Here is a 19553-nt window from a genome sequence, read left to right as displayed (position 1 = left end):
GCTGTGTGTAAGGCCTGTAAAGGCTTTTAAATTTGCTGCGCCGGGTATGAAGTCGTTGAAATTTTATTGCCAGCCATTTTTATATTTCATACCGGACTAAAACTTTACGAGTGAAAATTTTATTAGAAAAACTGTTGTATAGCATTGCCAAGTCGATAATTCCGAGAGTATACTATACGTATAGTATATATAGTGTTATTTTCTACGAGCTTTTATACCTTTCGCGAGAGATTCGAATGTTAACCCTGCTCCTACCCTCTACTCTAATTCTTACACATCTCGCCGCACTACTGTCTAGTGCCAGTTGTGCGCTCTTTGGTGGGCGACATTTCTTCTACGACTTACGCGATAATTTAATTTGTCCGAGTTGAAAAAAATTTCCACGAGCATTTGTATTCGATAAGGGTACCTGGTGAAAAGCTAAAGGTTGAATGTTGAGTTATCGAGATAAATTAACAATTTAGCTATTTTTGTCGCCAATTTCGAAGCACGATTTTTTGAACGCCGATACACATGACGATGTCTGAGATGGTGTCAATGTACCTGCCTGATTTTTATTTTATTTAACGTGGATATTTTTTAAAGAGAGCGGGATCCCGAAACAAAAGAGGAATAGAATTTGAAAAATTAATAAAAATATTTTTCAATTATTGTGCTTCTTTTTTAAATGTAATTGTGCATGGGGTATTCGATCTTGGAGAAAAATTATTTTCCCACAACTTTTCCAGCCTTTCCAGGGTTCTCAAATTAATTTTTCTCATTTTACAATATGGATTTCAGCAGAGCTGGATTCAAGTATCTTCCGCTCTAAGCGAACTTTTTTTGCTTAAACCTCCCCCTCTCCTCCTTCAGAGTCTCAAACAGCGGCTAGTTTTCGCATAAAACAAAACGAAGACGAAAAAGCACAAAAAAATTGATTTCATTTCTCAATTTTTCATGAATTTTATTTGAAAAAATTCAAAATAGCCTGGTTTTATATTGAAAACTTGAAATTAGGTCAAAATCAAATTGAGACAAAAGGCTGAAGTTTGGTTCAAATCTTGGTTTTGCCTCTTTTAGAGCCTCCAGCAGATTTTTATATTTTCCTGTGATATTTACGACAATTTTTCCAAAACTGGACAATTTAAAAATCTGCTGAAAGAGGCTCCAAAAATTGATTCGAGAGATCAACAATAAACTAGGGATTTGTTTTGGAACGCAGTTATGCCCATTTTTGCTCATTATTGTCAATTTCAAAAAATTGAAAAAAATAGCCAAACCTTACGGAATTTTTTACTTTTTTTGAAATTTGCAATAATGATTAGAAAATTGACATCACTACGTTCCAAAATACGTATTTTTCAAGTTTCAAAAATGGTATTTGTATCTTTCAAAATTTAAAAATTTTCAAAACACGAATCTATTCAAAAATGAGCGATTTATAAAATGTTCGGCCACTCAATACAGCCCTAAAAGTGGTCTTAAATTTTGACAGCAATAGCATAATCGACAAAAAAAATCAAATTTCGAAAAAATTCAATTTTCAATTCCAAACATCAAAAAAAGTTTAAAACTCAGTTGTCTTATTTTGACTTCTTTCTGACGTATTTCATGAAAAAGTTGATAAAAATTACACTCGTAGCAAAAAAATTGAAATTCGTTTATTTTTGAATTTTGATTTTTTTGTGATGAGTTCATTTCATAGAGTGAAAGGGTTTTTTCAACTTTTTCAACGGATACATAAAAATAAGGGTCAAATGAGTCAACTTCTCCAATCAAAACTTTTTTTCATGTTTTAAATCAAAAAATCGTAATTTTTTGCAACCTTTCAATTTTTTAAAATCGACTTTACGAAATAATGCCATCCAAATTTTTTAATATGTTGTTCAGCATGAAAAGTTGTCCCTGATATATTTTATTCGGAATTTTTGAGAGTTGGAACGATATGAAAACTACGTTTTGAAACTTTTCGAGCTAATTTTTCGTACGAAAAAAAGTGGCAACACTGATTTTTATGATATCACCAAAAAGTCCTTCAAAACCCTTAACTATTGGAAAAAGTTCCATTTTGGTAGGTACCTATAGCGGTTATCGATTAATTCACTGCTGAAATTGATGATATAATATTTCAAGTTCACTGAAAACTTTGACACCCCCTAGCAGCCTTTGAAAAAGTGATAGAAGGCTGTGATTTGCGTCATTGGTCATCCCTTCAAAAGGTCTTTCCATAGGAAAAATTTCAAAAAAATTGACGACCCCCCCCCCCCACCACTTCTTGGTTGAATTGACGTGGAATGGGTTTAGGCCATAATTTGAGTACGGCTGAATCACTATCAAATCAGATCTAGGGAAAGAGAATAACATGGCAAAATTCAAGTAACTTTTTCAAATTCATCTAAAAAAATTAGAGATGATTTATTCGTGAATAATAATTTACATGAAGATGCCATTACGAAACTTGACTTCATTTTGCAGTCACGTAAACAGAGAAAATGAACAAAAAAATTGAAAATTTGGTATCTTTTTGAAACTGAATTACATTCAAATGAAAAAATGCTATCATAGCTTTCGAAGGTACCTATATATTATACTTAATTATTCAATAGTTATATTCAGGGGTCCCTTTCAATTTTTCAAATTTTTAAATATTTGTCAGGTGTTTTCAATATGCTCACTTTTTCCTGACGATTTTTCTTCTAATTGATGGTATTAGAGGGGAGAGAGGATAAAAGAAAAATTTTTTCCAATGCCTACTACTTTCAAAATAGATGAAATCAAGTTCTTTAGGGTATCAAGAAGCTTAATATACCCCCGGAGCCCAAAAAGAAACCTAAAACCTTTCAGTCTCCCAAAAAATCTTGTTTTTGAAGCCCATCAGCTTCAACTAGGACCTACAATCAGGAGACCAGTACACATTTGCGTCTCTGCTGATCGTTAGATCCGCTACCGATTTGTTTTACCTTGAAATCTGAGTTGTTTAGTTTTTCAGGACTTTTTAATAAACTGTGGGGAAAATATCATCTCATTTCAAAACTCCTTATTTCTTGAATTGAACAGTTCTACGTGAAAATTCACAGCAAAGGATTTATTATCATCTAGTTCTTAAACGAAATAAACCATACGTAATATTAAATACAGAATATTCTTCTATCTGCGGTTCTGCGCTCTTCAAATGCCTAACTTTAACATAAATATGCAATTTATATTATTCCGTAGTAAATTAATTTTTCGAGACGAAAACAAAATTAAATAATTTTCGCATTGTTTAGCAGTTAGTTCGCTTTAGGTTGCAATTTTGATAAATTAATATTTGGCCGTTTTCGCGAATATTTTTAACGTTTTGCCGAAGCTCTACGTCAGGCTGTCAGTTTAATTGTAAATGAATCTTTTTGAATGAAAAGGGTATTTCGAGAATTTAATCGTTTTTATTAATGAAGTACGTAATATCTACAAACGAGAAGTTGATCTAAGAATGGAATTCGTGTTTTGTTTTAGCGGATTTCATTTATTATTTTTGCCCTTTTTCTTCGTCTTTTGCTTTCGTCTCTTACAAATCGAATTTATTTTATTACCTAACAGAATTATACTTTTACTTATCTACAAAGTTTGGGTATCGGTTAGAAATCGTACGTATCGTATCTCGTATATCGAGTTAGCTTTTCTCGAAAAATTGAAATAATTCACGGGTCAACAAAGTTGCAAATGAATACAACGAGACTTTTTCTTCTCTCTAAACAGAGAAAAAAACATCACGGTAAAAGAAGCTTAGGAAGTGATGAAGAGAAGGGAGCGTGCTAAAAAAAATAAAGAACAATTTTCGTTCGATAAAAATTTACTCTTGGTAGTATATGGAAATGGCTGGAGTTATTCGCGAAAAAAAATACACTATTGATGAGAGGGGGTTAGCAAGGTTTTGTGATGTGTCGAAAAAGGCGGACGAAATTTGCGCCTGTGATTGGATTATTCGATTTGTCAGTACTTAAGTGAAAAGTTAGCGAAGTTTTAAAACAAGCTAAGAAGTTATGAGGCGTCGGTTTGCATCATTGTTGGCACCACCTCTGGTTGCTATTCTTTGCTTAATTTTATCTACCATCATTTGCACTTCGCGCCTGAAACTTTTTGATTAACTTTTGTTCGAGTTTTCAAAGTAAGTTTATTATTTTTTTGCGTTTTTTTGTGTACTTTCTTTTTTAAAATTTAAAACATTAGGAATTTTTTTCCTCGTTTTAGCTCGTTACGAAAATTTTCCTCCTTTTTAGTATTCCTGCGTTATGGAAAAATATTTACCTATTTTGTAATTTACGAGCCGAGTAATTCGCCAAGGTTATATGCGAACAAGACTCGAAAAACAAAACTTTTAACCGCCTACTTCTCGCAAAGTCTACGTGTGTGGCTAAGGCCTTTTTTTTGCGTAGGTACGAGTACCTGCGGATTTTCAAGGTGAAAGTCATAACCGAAACAACCAAGAAACAGTCAAAAGTATTCTTCCACATTGTCTGTTTGGAATGCTGACGATTTACATTTCGTGTTCAGGGTTTCTGGAAAGTGTCTGCTGAGGAAATTTAATGGACTGAATTTTCAAAATTTTCCCAAATCATTGAAAACGAAATTCTGTACACACCTAAAACAGGATTTTCTCACAATAAATGTTGAAACAATCAAACTCCTGCATTAAAAAAACGTCGTCGTTTCATTTCAGAAATGATAGGTACACGAATTACCGGTAATTTTTGGTAAATTACCAATAATGACAATTTTTAATGGATAACTGGTAATTTCTTGGTAAATTACGGGCAACTTTTAGTAAATGAAATACTGGTAATTTTTTAGAAAATTGATAGTAATTTTTAAACATTTACATTACTGACAAAATCAAGTAAACTTTTTGTAACTCAAGTAATTTCTAGGAAACTACAGGTAATTTAATAATTTCTGATAGTTCAAAGTGACTTTTGGTGAATTACTGGTACCTATTTATACCTTTTGTAAAATCAATGAATTTGCTGGGTCAAACTTTCAAAAGTTACTTTTTGACATTTAGTCAGGCTTTTGAAAAATCTGGAAAAAATCTGTAGGGTTCCTATCAATGACATTTCATTATGAAATTGAAAGCAAAAACCACATCCATCATTCAAAGCTTTTCTTATAGGCATAAAGGAATTTTTCTTGAAAATTAAAACTCAAATTTTTTGCTTTATTTCGTTAATTCCCCATAAAGGAGGAGTTGCAATAAGGCCATTTTTTGGGCCCAGACAGTTATCAACTCAACCAATCTTAAAATGTAACAAATGTCCCAAATACATACAAATCCGTGGTTAGTTAACCCAAAATGATCATTTTTTGGGCTCCAGGGGTTCAAAAAAAAAAAAATAAAATAAAAAATAACCCCAGATAAACGTTAAGCGAGGTGATTTTCCTATTTTCGACCCACGAGGGCAAAAATTGGAGGTGTTTCAATTTTTTGAAAATTTTGAAACCACCATTTTGAACCTACCCGTACAATTGTCGACGTCGACATTTGCATCGACTACGTTTTTTTCAACATAATGATGGAAAAGTGACCAATTAGTTATGTAGTAGGAATCTTCTGTCCATAAAGAAGTCAGGTTAATGAAAATTTCCAAAATTCTTTTATTATTTCTAATACCTCAACATACTATCTCGACATGTAGTTGTTAATTTCAATGCTCAAAATTTGCATCTACAACAATGGCGACCAATTTTTCAAAATTGAAATTTCTGTTTTAGTGTTTAGAAGTGTGGTAAACATTTGAAAATATTATCTTGTGTAGAGAGGAAAACAAAATATTTAATGGCATTGATAAAAATATACACTTTTCCCTAGTTTGGAGTTGTCGATGTCTCGTCGATGTGAAAGTTGATTGTCCACAAATACATCAACACCAACATCAACCAAATTTTCAAAGATTTCTCAAATTTGGAAACTTATGTTGATATTGTGGATGTAATTGTTGATGTCGAATTTCACATCAATATTAACATCGACATGTTGTCAACATGAAAATGTATTAGTTTAGTACTCTTAGATAAAGTATTGCACCTTTCTCAATATAAAGACTTGAATGATCATGGTTCTCAAAAATCCAATTTTCTGATTTTTCATCATCATCATCATCATCATCATCATCATCATCATCATCATTGAACTTTCACCCGGTGAGCCAGGCCCAGACTCATCCACCTAGTTATCGAGAAAATCTCGGTGGGCCCTGACATATTTGGGCTGATGAGGTAAAAACTGGGCTGCTTAAAAAATTTCTAAATGAATTTTTATGCTCTTATGTTAGTCCTACACTTTGAAAAATGAGAGAAAAAAATTTGGCCGATTAATTCAGGAGCCCAAAATTAGGGCCGCTAAAATGGGATATCTCGGTGGGCGACCGCTAAATTTTCCATGTTCTTGGGTCCGGCCCTGTGGTGAGCTGTTCAGCCCATCTGGGAAACTGCTCGCCAATGTGTCATCAAGTTTTTTCTTCAGTCTTCCTCTGCTCCTCCTGCCAGTTGGAGTGTATTTTTTGACTTTTCAAGGGGACTGTTCATCAGGCATTCTATCAACGTATCTTTGCCATTTCTTTCTGTAATCTTTCACCTGTCCAATGATTGGCTCTGCTCCTAGCTCCTTCAGGATGCCTTCATTCCTTTTCCTATTGTGGCTCGTATATTCAGTAGCGAAGCGTTCATGGAAGCAAGGGAAGCAATGCTTCCCCTTTGAAGTTCCCGAGTTGTAGAAAATTAAATTAATTAAAAAATATCAGTACAAATCGACAATAAAATATTATTTAAAAATATTTTACAACAATCAAGAATACTATCTCGTTTAAATGTCATCAGATGCACCTTTTCTATTACCTACAAAAATCATAAATCTGTGTGTTGGAAGCAAACTGTACAGTGCTTCCAAAAAACCAGTTTCAAGGGAAAAAAGAATCATGTTTGCCATCTTTAACGCGTGCGTTAGAGCGTCAAACAGTGATTCTTCGGAAGCAACTCACTAGTTCCTTCTAGTTGTTTGCTAATTCTTATTTACAGTTCTGCATTTTATGCGCATGCGCGTGTTCATAGCTCTGTAAGATCCAAATCGAGAGCGATGTGACGAGTTGCCATTGTTACCTACTTTTTTTTTGTTATACACCTTGATTTAAAAATTAGGCTATGGTAGTTTAAGTACTTCATTTTTTGAAAATTTCCACCACAACTTTGCTTCCCTATCAGTAAAACTCACACCTTCTCGCCACTGGTATATATGTACATATGTACATACATACTACCATGGCTAGCATGAATCTCATTTCCGCTGCTGTTACTCTGCTTTTTATATCTTTTCTCATCATCCATGTTTCGCTTCCATACAGCAGCATTGGTCTTTCCAGCATATTGTAGATTCTTATCAGAGTTTTGGGTCTGACTTTACTTGGTGGGATGGCTCGGTTTATTGCCTTGCTTACTCTCAGGAATTTGTTGATCTTAAATTATGCGTCGATCTCTCCTTCATAGGATAGCTCGCACCCGAGATATTTAAAGCTTCTAACTTGTTCTACTGACAGTCCATTTACAACAATTTTACTGCGTATTGGCTCTTTCCCCTCAAAGGTCATTCCCTTTGTTTTTGATGACAAAATTCTCATTCCATATTTATCTGCTACTTTCTGAAGGATCGCTCTCTTCAAGTCATCTTTGTTGTCAGCAAAGACCACCTGATCGTCAGCAAACAGCAGGGTAATTTGGATATTTTGGGAACCCCTGGAAAACTTGAAACCTGCAATTTGCGCCAAATGTAACGTTTTGAGGTATATATTCAATTATCTTGAAGGAAAAGTTTGATTAAGCTCTCTGTACAAATATTCGTAATTTTGAACCCTTTTTTTAGGGCCCCCATTTTGGGCACTCCTAAAAAAAGGCGTTTATGCATATTTTTTCAAATAAATTGAAGCATTTACATTTGAAACACTCCAGCACTCAATTATGAAAGTTACAGGAAAAATCAAATGAAAAATCACCGAGCACTTCCCAAAATTATTTTTTATTCGCAATTTTGGGAACCCCTGAACCCCCCCCCCCCCCCAAAAAAAAATGATTGTTTTGGGTTAACTAACCACGGCTTCGTATTTCGGACATTTATTACAACATTTTAAGAAGGATCTAGTCGATAACCGTCCAGGCCCAAAAAATGGTCTTATTGCAACTCCTCCTTTTCGAAAGCTTTCACTCGTATCAATTCACTTTCCTATTTCAAAATGATGATTTTTTTGAAAATCATGAATTCTTGAACGATGAATTTTTGAAAGCTTTCCCCCTGGTGAAATTGAAACTTATTTTTACATGCAAAAAAAAATATTTTTGATTTCTCGAATTAGAAATTTTCAAGAGCTTTCGCCCTCGCAATCGTCAAAAAAATGAAAAAACGCCGAAATTTGAAGAAGCACGTTTCTATGTTGTATTCTCTTTCCCTTGCACGTTTTCTTCGTGCTCAACTACGATCAATGACCTTTATACCGCCAGCATAGGCCTATATACACCATAAGGGGATGAATCCAACAGCGAGGAATATTTTTTTACGTATGTAAGGTACGGTACCTAAACCTATCTACGTAGGTATATTTTTGAATGGCGTCGTATCAACGTAGGTAATTACGCAACCAGAGCCAGAGGGGCGCGAGAGAACTGTACGCGACGCACGTACATTGGAACATTACTCAAGTCAGAAATACGTTTAAATTATAAATAAGGATCTACCAGGTACGGTAATTCTTTGTTAAATTGAAATGTATTATTTTATACGAAGTTGGCGTTCTTATATTTAATGATATAATGCCGGTTCAAACCCCCCTTAGTTCTCTCGTTTCTTCCTTATTTTATCCTTGTTCATGCCACACAATATGAAACGACCACGAAGAGTGAAAAATTTGACCATTTTTTTTTCGCTCTCGCGCATTTCAAATAAAAATACCGTCATAATTGAGATTTTTAATGCATGATGAACTCGTTTCTCCGAGAAGAAGACGGTGAGAAGGGGAGGAAGGCGGAAAGAGATATTCAACTGTCGCGCGGAACACGTAATACAGTAGCGAATCCACTACTAAATGAAAATATCCCATCATAAAAATTAAAAAAGTTGTAATTTATTAATCGGCAGAAAAGAAACGGAGAGGCGAAAGTGTTTAAAAAATTATCATACTAAAAGCTCGGTTCGAATTCGCGTTGCTGTCTAAATTATTACGATTAAAAACGCAATGAACCGTGATAAAGATTACTTTTTAATAAGATTTAAAAACAAAACAGCTTAGCAATATTTTTCTATATTATAGATGTTGCGAAAGTTTTTTATTCTTTTTGTTTTGTTTTTTTATGTGCTCTTTAAAGTTATTATACTAATGCGTTGGTGTTTTTTTTCTTTTTTTAGGTATCTTGGATTAGAAAAAGAGACTTACATATCTTAACCGCTGGACTTTTCACATATACCAGTGATCAACGGTTTCAAGTTATCAGACCAGATAAATCGGAGAACTGGACGTTACATATAAAATTTCCACAGACCAGAGACACTGGCGTTTACGAATGCCAAGTCAATACTGAACCTAAGCAAAGTTTACCATTTTGGCTACACGTAATAGGTAAGTTGAAAAGGAACACGATGGTTCTGATGACCTATCGAAATTATTTTATCGTTTCTCTGCCTTCCTCACTCAGTATTAACTCTAAAAATTGTTATTAAAAAGCGAACTTTGACATTTTACACTTTACAGTGCACATAATCGATCAAACTAAAATAAATGATAGGTAGTTTTTGAGTAAAATTCAATACCTATTCGATTCGAATTGAAAATTAAAAACAAAAGGATTGACAAACACAATGAAAATGAACATCGATGACATTTCAATAAATAGCTTCCACATTAAAGTAACCTTTGCAGAAGGTACCTATTTTCATGCAACACTAATGTTATTATGAAGCAATGTCCGCTTTCGACACTTGAGCCCAGGTATAGGTACGTGAAATGGAAATAAGTGCCTATATAAAAATTCCATCCAATTCTGTGATACTGGTATCCAAACATCATGTTTTCTAATACCTATACATACATAGTTGGATGAAACAACTGCTAAGTAAAATAAAATAACACGTGTACATGCAGCCAACAAGTAACTCTTCAAACCAAGCATAAGCAACAAACTTCACGTGTCAAAAATGAAAATCACACGTATCAAGTTGTACGATAACCGACAAGCTGGAAATATCTCAAAACTAATATCGCCACCACGCCGCATCGAAATTAATTAAAAAATATTTCTATCGATCGCGATCGACTTCATATTATTCAGAATTTAAGAAAAGACGTAAAACATGGCAGAAACTATAGAGAATCCTTTGTTTATAATAGATTTTTAATTTGTTTTAACTGAACTGTATGTACGTGGGGAATGACCGAAGGGGCTTGTTTTTCAACAGTAATAAATCAAAGTCGACTGCGGATTTCATTTTTGTTGATTGCTCGTTTGTACATACGAGAGTATACGAACGCGGTATTTTCACTATCGGTCCCCCCTCCCCCCTCCCCGCTTCGTCTGGTTTTCGTTTCGCTATCCTTGATATGCTATGGCACATCTGTGCGCGGTTTCCATTCCGCATCCGCACATTTTCGTCCCTATGCTGCTACGATATGGTGATCGTAATATATCGTGTGTCCGATTGATTCGTGAAAAACATACGTGGTTCGAAATGATACTCGGTCGAATGTAGAAATTCGCCTCGTCGAAGTATAAAATGAAGTGGTAACACTGGATTGACAATTGGCATACGAGCAGAGTTGGTTGGTTTTTTGATGGGTTGTGTGCAGACTGCAGACTGCAGACGAGATTGATGGTTTATTCATACGAAAGTCTAATCGAAAACGATAGGGTTTTTCGGGGTAGAAGTGAAAGACCTTCAGTTTGATCAGTTCGCAACACCAACCAACCACTGATTGCGAAGCTTCTCAGTCATTTAGGCATAAGGCTGTTTCGCTCATTTTTTAACTGAAGCTTGAAAACTCATAAGAAAGCTCAAAAAAATTAACAGGGTGGGGATGTGCTCGAAATATAGTTTATAGATTGAAGTTGTTTCAGGTTAAGTATATATTTAATATTTTCACGATAATTACGTTCACCTATTTTGACACCAAGCAATGCTGAAAGTAGTACTTTTTTGGACCCGGGGGAGGGGGATTTCCGCAATACAAACCTGCGACTACAGCTCTGAACATCTTCTATTTTGTTTATTATTCCAGCTCCCATTGCATTTTTGAAGGTTGCCTACTTTCTATATGAACGAGAAAAACAATAATTATAGGATTTGAATGTTTTGAAGATCACTTTCAGCAAGAATGAAGAAAAGTATTTTCAAGATCTAAATTATTTAAAAATAATTCCATGAAATCTCGAAAAAAAGATCACCTCTTCACCTCTCTACAAAATGCTGAGTAACGAATAAATTAAAATTTTTGAATCAAATGCATCTGAGTTCCTGTTGCCCATTGGCCATAAGAATCGATAAATTGAATCTTCATAAATGATAACCGGTTTTAGCACAAATGAAAACGTGACATTCACATTTTGAAAGAAGGGGCTTTCGAAAGAGGGAAATTTTCTAACAAACGAGAAAACAATTTCATAATAATTATTCATTCTTCTTTCATTTTTTGAAAAAAAAAAATCTTCTCCACATCTTGAGTCTCTTGACTAGTCTTCTTTTTAGTCACATACCCATTATGGAAAGATAACGAATAGCTTCAGAATTCTAATGTGTTTTAGTTGTCAAGTTATAAATTTTTTTTTAATTTTTTTTTTCATTTTTTTTTTCAATTTCAAAAATTCAGGAGAATAATTTGGAAAATTATACAGGTTGAATCAAGAATTTTCGGTAGCAGAAAAGTAAGGTGTGCACTGTGCAACCAAAGTTATACATATGTACATGATGTTATAACGTTTACATAACGATTAGACTACCAGGGCACGAGATACAAAAACGTGAAATTTTTTCATAAAGTACTTTGAACATTTTTCAACAAACAAAATTGCTACAAAATAAGAGGGAGAAAGGGGTTGGTAGTACCTCACAGGATGTGAATAAAGAAAGGCTATAGTTAAAGTAAAAGGAGTGAAACTGCCTTTTACTCGGATTATGGGTTTCCTGCCATTGATTGGGAATTTGGTACAGAGGTCAAGACAGTTAATTTTTTGACCCTAAAACTCACTTTGAAAACTTGAAATCTATGTAGAGAGAAGTCTAAAATCTTGAAAAAAATCAAAAAAAATTATTTTCTTATTTTTTAGGATATTTTTCACTACTAGCAAGTGTTTCAAACAAATTTTTCTAGTAGTGGCAGTTGCTTCATGGACATGAAACCAGTCAATTTCGATGGCAATTTTTTTTCACGCAGTACTAGGCCTATATCATCATTCATCAAAGACGCCGAACCACATCATCAACCTGAATTTGGACCAAATTCGTCAATTTTGTCCCTTATCATTTCTTTTTACAAAATTGGATTGCGCCATTTTGGGAACCCCTGACACCTTTTCTGGTTACTGTAACTTATATGCCTAAAAAAATTGAAGAATTTGCTCCAAATTGAAGTTACAAAATTTTTTTTAATGTTTTCTTTCCTACTTTTTACACCAAGTTTTTGAATCTTGAGCTCCTACGTTTCTGATTGAAATTTACCAATTATAAAATGATGTAACTTTGATTGGATACTATTTATCCATTCCATAAAACCACACCCTTTACGATTCATCCTGTATCAATTCCTTCCTATTCTAGTTTTCCTAATTTTCAAACAGGCAATTTCTATGAATTCGATTTATCTGACACGTGCCTATTCTAGAAATTGAAGGGACAAAGTGATCTAAATTTTCAAAAATCAAATTTCTGACCATACTCTGTGGCATGATTTCACGTGACAAGCAACAAAGGTTTCTTAACAAATACATAGCTCTATATCCAAAACTGAAGAACTTAAATGACTGTATTTTTTTTTTAACAGCACTTTTCAGAGTAGGTACATAATTTTTTCGAAAATTATCAAAATTTGAAATTTTTCAATGTTGAAGGTAAATTATAAAGTGACTTTTCAAGACAAGCAAAAAATTTTATTGAAATTTTAAGGCACTCTTGAAAATTCTTTTGCTTTTAGCAACATCGATTTTAGAGGTTTTTCATTGCGGTAGGGAAGAGAGGAGGAGCACTTTGAAAAATAACGAATTGGCATTCAAAAGAAACAATCATTTCTCAGAAATGTTTATAAGGTGGTGAAGCCATTCGATGTTCATTGCCCCTGATATTAAGCAACGAAGCATTTTGTCGACGTTCATTCCTGCAAATTCTCACACCTGCATCTTTCGTGTTCCATTTATAATGAAGACTTATTTCAAACTCGAGACATCAGTCGTTGTTGTTTTTGTTTGTTTTTTTATTGTTTTTTTTCATGTACCTCAAGAAACAGGTACAAGTGTGTAGGTATAAACGTCGTAACTATACGCTTGCGAGAAATTCATTATTGTTTAAAACAAAGGTGTTAATAGAAGTTGAAAGCGGTGCAAAAAACACAACATGAAAATTTCGAAATATGCACGAAAGAATACAAGCTCTTGAATTCTTCAACTTTACTAATAAATTGAGCCATTAGCTCGTGTAGCAAGTTTGATAAATGTGTAGATGTGTGTTGTCTTTTTTTTAATACCGAAACCCTTTTCATTTGATTACTTAAATAAACAATTTTTTGTAAAAATATGCGACGTGGCGTGAAACCCCCTTGTATAAATATTCGTTCAGTTTTCAAAGTACCTTCGCTATATCTACCTCTACTGTATACTATACCTATACTCGTATAACATTTATTATATTTGTATACTTACATCAAATTTTAAACTTGTAAAAGAAACCCATCATAATGACACCGAAACAAGAAAACTTTAAACATTATTGCCCAATTTATCAAAATTCCAGTACCACTATTCGCTCGATTTGTAATCTCGTACCTCGCAGCTATTTACTTCTTTAGTGGTGGAGAAATTTTTCGCAATTTTGAACACGTCGAATATTTCAAGCCGCGATCGCGTCGTATTACTTAATGAATATCGAGCTGGCTAAATTTCCTTATTTTCGTGAAATTCGCTCATCTACTCTCGGGAACAGAGAACACGTTTTAAATTGAGGAGGTAATTTATTTGCAAATGTATACCACGTGCTGGGTTCATTTGAGTGATAATGTTGAGTAAGTGATGGCATCGGTTTTGTGCGTGAGAATTTTTCACTATGTGTTTTACTTTTTTGCTCGAGTAAAGTGTATCTATCTATTTTTCAAATAATTTATATTATTGATGTTTTTTGTTGGGAAGTGATAGGTATTCTTTTTTTGGGATCAATTTTTCATATTTTTATTCGTGATTATTTTTCTCCTGCAATTCTGGATCCTTGCTCAACTTGTTTTTAGTATTTTTGGTTTTGATTTCTGATATAAGGTGATTGATTTTTTGGCTTTAGTTGCGGTTATTTTTCAATGAGATTGTAGAGGAAATCGATTCGTTCAATTTGATGGCATTACTAGAATGTATTTCGACGTATCGAAATGATTTAGGCAAAGATCAATTCGTAGAATTTTGTAGGAAAAGAAAGAGTGAAAAATCGAATCCATTTGCAGTAGAAAAAAATCAAGTTGAACAGGATGAATATCTCAATAGAAAAGAAAGAAGTCTTCAAAATCAGTTACTGAATTTTTCAAGTGCAGTTTGATTGAAGAATACAAATTTTACACCTTGTTGATACTTACTTAGGTACATGAAACCAATCTTGTCTTCGTACCTTGGATTCGAAAAATTTTGAAATGTTTAGAAAGGTCAGTAATGACAAAATAAAATTTTGAAATTTCAGAATGATTGAATAAAAAAACTGGTGTTTCAAGGAAAGTTTTCTCTTGAAAATTATGATTCAACTGTTTTTTAAAATTCCAAAATAGAGATTGAAATTTTCAAAAAAAGAATCATAAATTTTATTTTAAATAATTTAATTTTTTTTCAGCATCTCACAAATAGGCCAAAGTTATTTTGGGGCCCGAAAAACTTCTTTTTTTTGAAAGGGGGAATTCACAAATTTCATTTTTTCATTATGTTTTGGGAAGGAAGACCTTATATTAATAGGGCTAAAGACTAAAAATAGCTTGGATGACCGCCGGGGAGTCTTTTCCTTGAAAAATGGATTTTTTTACATTTTTTTATACTGAGCGTGTATAATTGCCAGGATTTTTACGCCCAGTTTCGAGGGATTAGTTAGATTTGGCTCGAAAGATTGATTTCTTTGGTGAATTTAAGAATGTTTTCCATCTGTTTATTGTTGTCATAAATTGTAGGGTCAAGGTCTGAAATGTTTAAGGATTGGCGTTTTGTTTTGAGGGAGGGGCAATAAAATAGAAGATGTTGAGTGGAGATTATTTCAGAGTTACTGAGGTGGGTTTAGGTGCTTTGGTGTACAAATGGTTATGGGTTAATTTGGTGTGACCAATTCTGAGGCAGGTAGTTATAATTTCTTCTGATCGATTTAGGTGATGAAGGTGTTTCCCAGCAAGGATTGATTTTTTGTGGGTAAATAGTTCGTGATTTGTTTTTGAGTTCCATAGGTTTTTCCAGTTGGAGTTTTGGATGATTTTTAGAATGTTTATATACAACGGCATCTTGGGTTACAGAGAAGATTTTAGAGGGGGTAACAGCTGTTTTAGCTGACACATCTACTGCCTGATTTCCTTCGATGCCTACATGGCTTGGGACAAACATAAATTCAATAATTTTACCAATGGTCTGAAGTTTATAAATGATTTGATGGATCTTATGAACAAGTTGCAGTCAAAAATCAATCCAAGTAACTTTGTATTTGATTTGAATTCAAGTTTTTTACCTTTGAAGGTTAGGGAAGGAAGTTCGATTTTGTTCTTTCTAGAAAAAAGAATGCAATAGGTTTTAGACTGTGAGAATGAGAGACCATTTGAACCTGCCCATACTTGAATTTTATTAAGGGTTTCTTGGATAAAAAGCTGTGCTATTTGTAAGTCTTTGAAACATAGGGAGATGTTCATATCATCTGCAAATAATCTTAGTGACATTGGGCGAGGGATAATGCTATGAATGCTATCAATAAGGAGAATAAAAAGAGTTGTACTCAATACAGAGCCTTGAGGAACACCATTTTGAATTTCATATACTTGTGATAAGGTATTATTAATTCTAACTTGAATTTTACAATCAGAAAGAAAATTTGCAATGAAGAGAGCAAGATGTCCTCGAATTCCAATTGAGTGAATTTTTTCAAGAATTTTGTAACTCTATGCTCTATCATAAGCCTTCTCTAAGTCAAAGAAAATTGAAATAACACTTTCCTTATTTTCAAAGGCAGTAGAAACTTCTTGTTGAAGAGTAAAAAGATGATCAGTGGTAGATATTTTCTTACGAAAACCACTCTGGCTATTATTAAGGGAGTTTGTAGATTCAATGAACCATACAAGTCTTTTACTCACCATTTTTTCTAAAATTTTGCAAGGTATGGAAGTAAGAGAGATTGATCTGTAACTAGAAGGGGAAGAATTTTCTTAATTTGGTTTTAGGATAATTATTACAGCACTTTTCCATGAGTTAGGGAAGGAGTCTAAAAGCCAGATCCTATTGAAGAGATTCAAAAGCTGTGAGTATTGTCAGGACCACGGGAGGAATTTTTAACGTTATTTTAAGAATTCTGACACAGAAATGAGAAATTTATGCATGAGTTGTTTTTCAACTTCCACTTTCACTTTTTTTTTATCCTAGAATAACAGAGAAAGCTACGTGATTGAGTCTAAAGTATTAATGTTTTAAATTTATTTTTTTATCTGAAATTTTAATTATTACTCGCGGACCTTGCATAGAAGAGCAGATCAAAAAAACAAAAAATTTTTAACAAAAACTGAAAATTGGAGGGGAAATTTACTTTTGAATTGGAGACTACGCAGAAAACTTTTGAATCCCCCAGCATAACCTGTGCAAACCGTTGGCCAGCCCCCCTTTAAACTTGCGGTTTGAGTTTCTGATCCTCCCATGACCCATTGAATTCAAAATTCAATAGGTACCTGCCACTTTAACCCCTCTACCGAGCGCTTGAAGATCAATAGATCGAGTGAATCACAATTTTTCATCTAATTGAAAGCACTTTTCTACTCTTGAAAATTATGTTTATGAAAAATCAACGCTGGACTCGTGTTTAGCAGGTCAAAACATTAGTACCTACCTCGAATACCACACTTTTCACGACCGTTTAGATCAAACTAAACAAATTTTCTATTTTTATTTGAATTTTTTTTAAGCATCCACTAAAATAATTGGAAAAATATGAATTTTGTAAATTTGATCGAAACGATCGCGAAAATTATAGTAACTAAGGTACTTTAACCTGCTGAGCAGTGAGCATGAATTCAGAGTTGTTTTTTCTAAAAAGAATTTTTAATGGTGAAAAAAGTGCTGTAAAAATCATAGGAAATCGTAATTTTTGCAAACCGTCCATCTTCAAGCGCTCGGTTGAGGGCTTAAATTTAATTAGTCAGGGAGGTTTAGTAACTCAAATTGTCTTTTTTCAGGGGAGGGGGTGACCGAGCGATTGCACAGGTTATACTAGATACTCATAAGTATACCAGAAAAACCACGATTTTTTCCAAAATGACCCTATTTTGAGGACCCCTGGCTCGGCTCCCTGACCAGCTGAGGGGCTGAGAGTTTTTCTGAGTAGTCTCCCACTCCAAGTAAGAAATCCAGGATTTTTAAAAATCCATTCTAACGTAGAAAATAGAAGAAAAATCGAGGTGTTTTTTTTATCCTTCAAAAAACATATTTATCATTGGAGCATGATTTTTAATTTTTTTTTTTCAATGTACTTAAGGCATACGTACACATAAAATTCTGGAAAAAATTGCAAAGCATAAGAAGTGCTAAAATCAAATGAAGAATCAGCATTTTATTGGGTAACATCATTTAACAACTCTTCTTTAGTGTTTTTATAAAACACTTTGTGAAACACTATCCTCGCATCTCACAAAATTTATAAAACGCGACAGATTATAAATTAGCCAATTAAAACGGATCTTACACGCACAATAGGAATAAAAGAAAGAGAAAAAAACATAGAGGAGGGGGAAGCCCCACCGTCGTCGATATAATTAATAAAAAATAATCCGGAAAAGATCTCACCCACGCTTTCAGATGAGTATCTTTTTTAAATGCATTACCAGTAGTATGCCTAATGGAGCAAATACGTTCTAGTTTTTTGAAGAGAGTGAGTAGTAGGTATAACTACGAGTATATAAGACGAAGAAAAGCGTGCAGAAGCTGAGCAGCGAAACTGCTTAAATGACAGAAGAAGGAGTCACAACCGAAGAACATTAACAACGTTTCTGTGCATTCTTTTGTTTGCGTTCGTTGAGAGCTTTTCTTCTTCTACACATTACTAAAATGAACGGAACGGTATCTCTTAGGATGCTGAGGGTAACAATGTGTGGTAACGAAGTGTAACGGGGTGTAATAAAAATACAAAGATACGACGACGATACAAGGTATTGCACAAATACTGCTATGGCGAATTGCTGCTCGTACGGGTTCCTAAATTTTTAACCAATTTCACGTTAGTAGGTAGGTTGGTAGTAGTCCAAGAGCTATACCCACTGCGGTTGCCCTGAAATAACTGAAGGTTGGGACTGGTCTCAAAAGTTAGTATTCATACCCCTATTTTGAAAGCACTCGGTCTGCCAATCCGCAGCTGCTGCTTTAAAGCTCAGCGAAAGCTCAAAAGTTCACAATTTTTCTGAACTTTTGCCCGAGAAAACTGATGGCTCAAATTGGTGCCAAACTATAGCATTTTTCACGCTGAATCCGAATATTTAGGTCTGCCGACCCAAAAGTGCTGCCAAAGCCCCGCCAGACTGGATCAGAGGGGGGTCAAATTTCACAAATTTCATCTTTTTGGGCTAAATTCGCATAAAAAGCTATAAAATCGGTTTAAAAATGATTTTCAAGCAGGTTAACTAAATGATCTAAGGGTAAGATGATTTTTAGGTGCCAAAATTTTTCAAAATTTTCATTTTTTGGGGGGTGGGGCATAAAGGGGGTGTCGAAAAATTCACCAAATATGGCCTTGTGATACATCAAAATATATGTTTTTCGGGGCGCAGAATTCGATTATGGCAATATTTTTCACCTCACTTGGTCACCTGACCCGCAGCTGCTGCTTTAAAGCTCAGCGAAAGCTCAAAAGTTCACAATTTTTCTGAACTTTTGCCTGAGAAAACTGATGGCTCAAATTGGTGCCAAATTATAGCATTTTTCGCGCTGAATCCGAATATATAGGTCTGCCGACCCTAAAGTGCTGCCAAAGCCCCGCCAGACTGGTTCAAAGGGGGAGTAAATTTGGCAAATTTCATCTTTATGTGTTTTTGGGGTAAATCCTTATAAACAGTTATAAAATCGGTTTAAAAATGATTTTCAAGCAGGTTAACTAAATGCTCTAAGGG

General features: G+C 34.1%; 1 protein-coding gene across 2 annotated transcripts in view; it reads left to right on the top strand.

Annotated features, from left to right (window-relative positions):
* Positions 1-19553, top strand: part of LOC135835524 (zwei Ig domain protein zig-8-like) — a 415219-nt gene that overhangs the window by 362208 nt on the left and 33458 nt on the right. For both annotated transcript variants that reach the window (XM_065349790.1, XM_065349789.1), the window contains exon 4: positions 9401-9611. In XM_065349790.1, coding sequence (XP_065205862.1) covers positions 9401-9611 — 211 coding nt within the window. The remainder of the gene's footprint in view (positions 1-9400; positions 9612-19553) is intronic.

Source organism: Planococcus citri, chromosome 2 (genome assembly GCF_950023065.1).
Source record: "Planococcus citri chromosome 2, ihPlaCitr1.1, whole genome shotgun sequence".
In the NCBI taxonomy this organism is placed as follows: domain Eukaryota; kingdom Metazoa; phylum Arthropoda; class Insecta; order Hemiptera; family Pseudococcidae; genus Planococcus; species Planococcus citri.
Note: the sequence above shows the minus strand (reverse complement) of the source record. Positions and strands in the feature narration are given on the sequence as shown.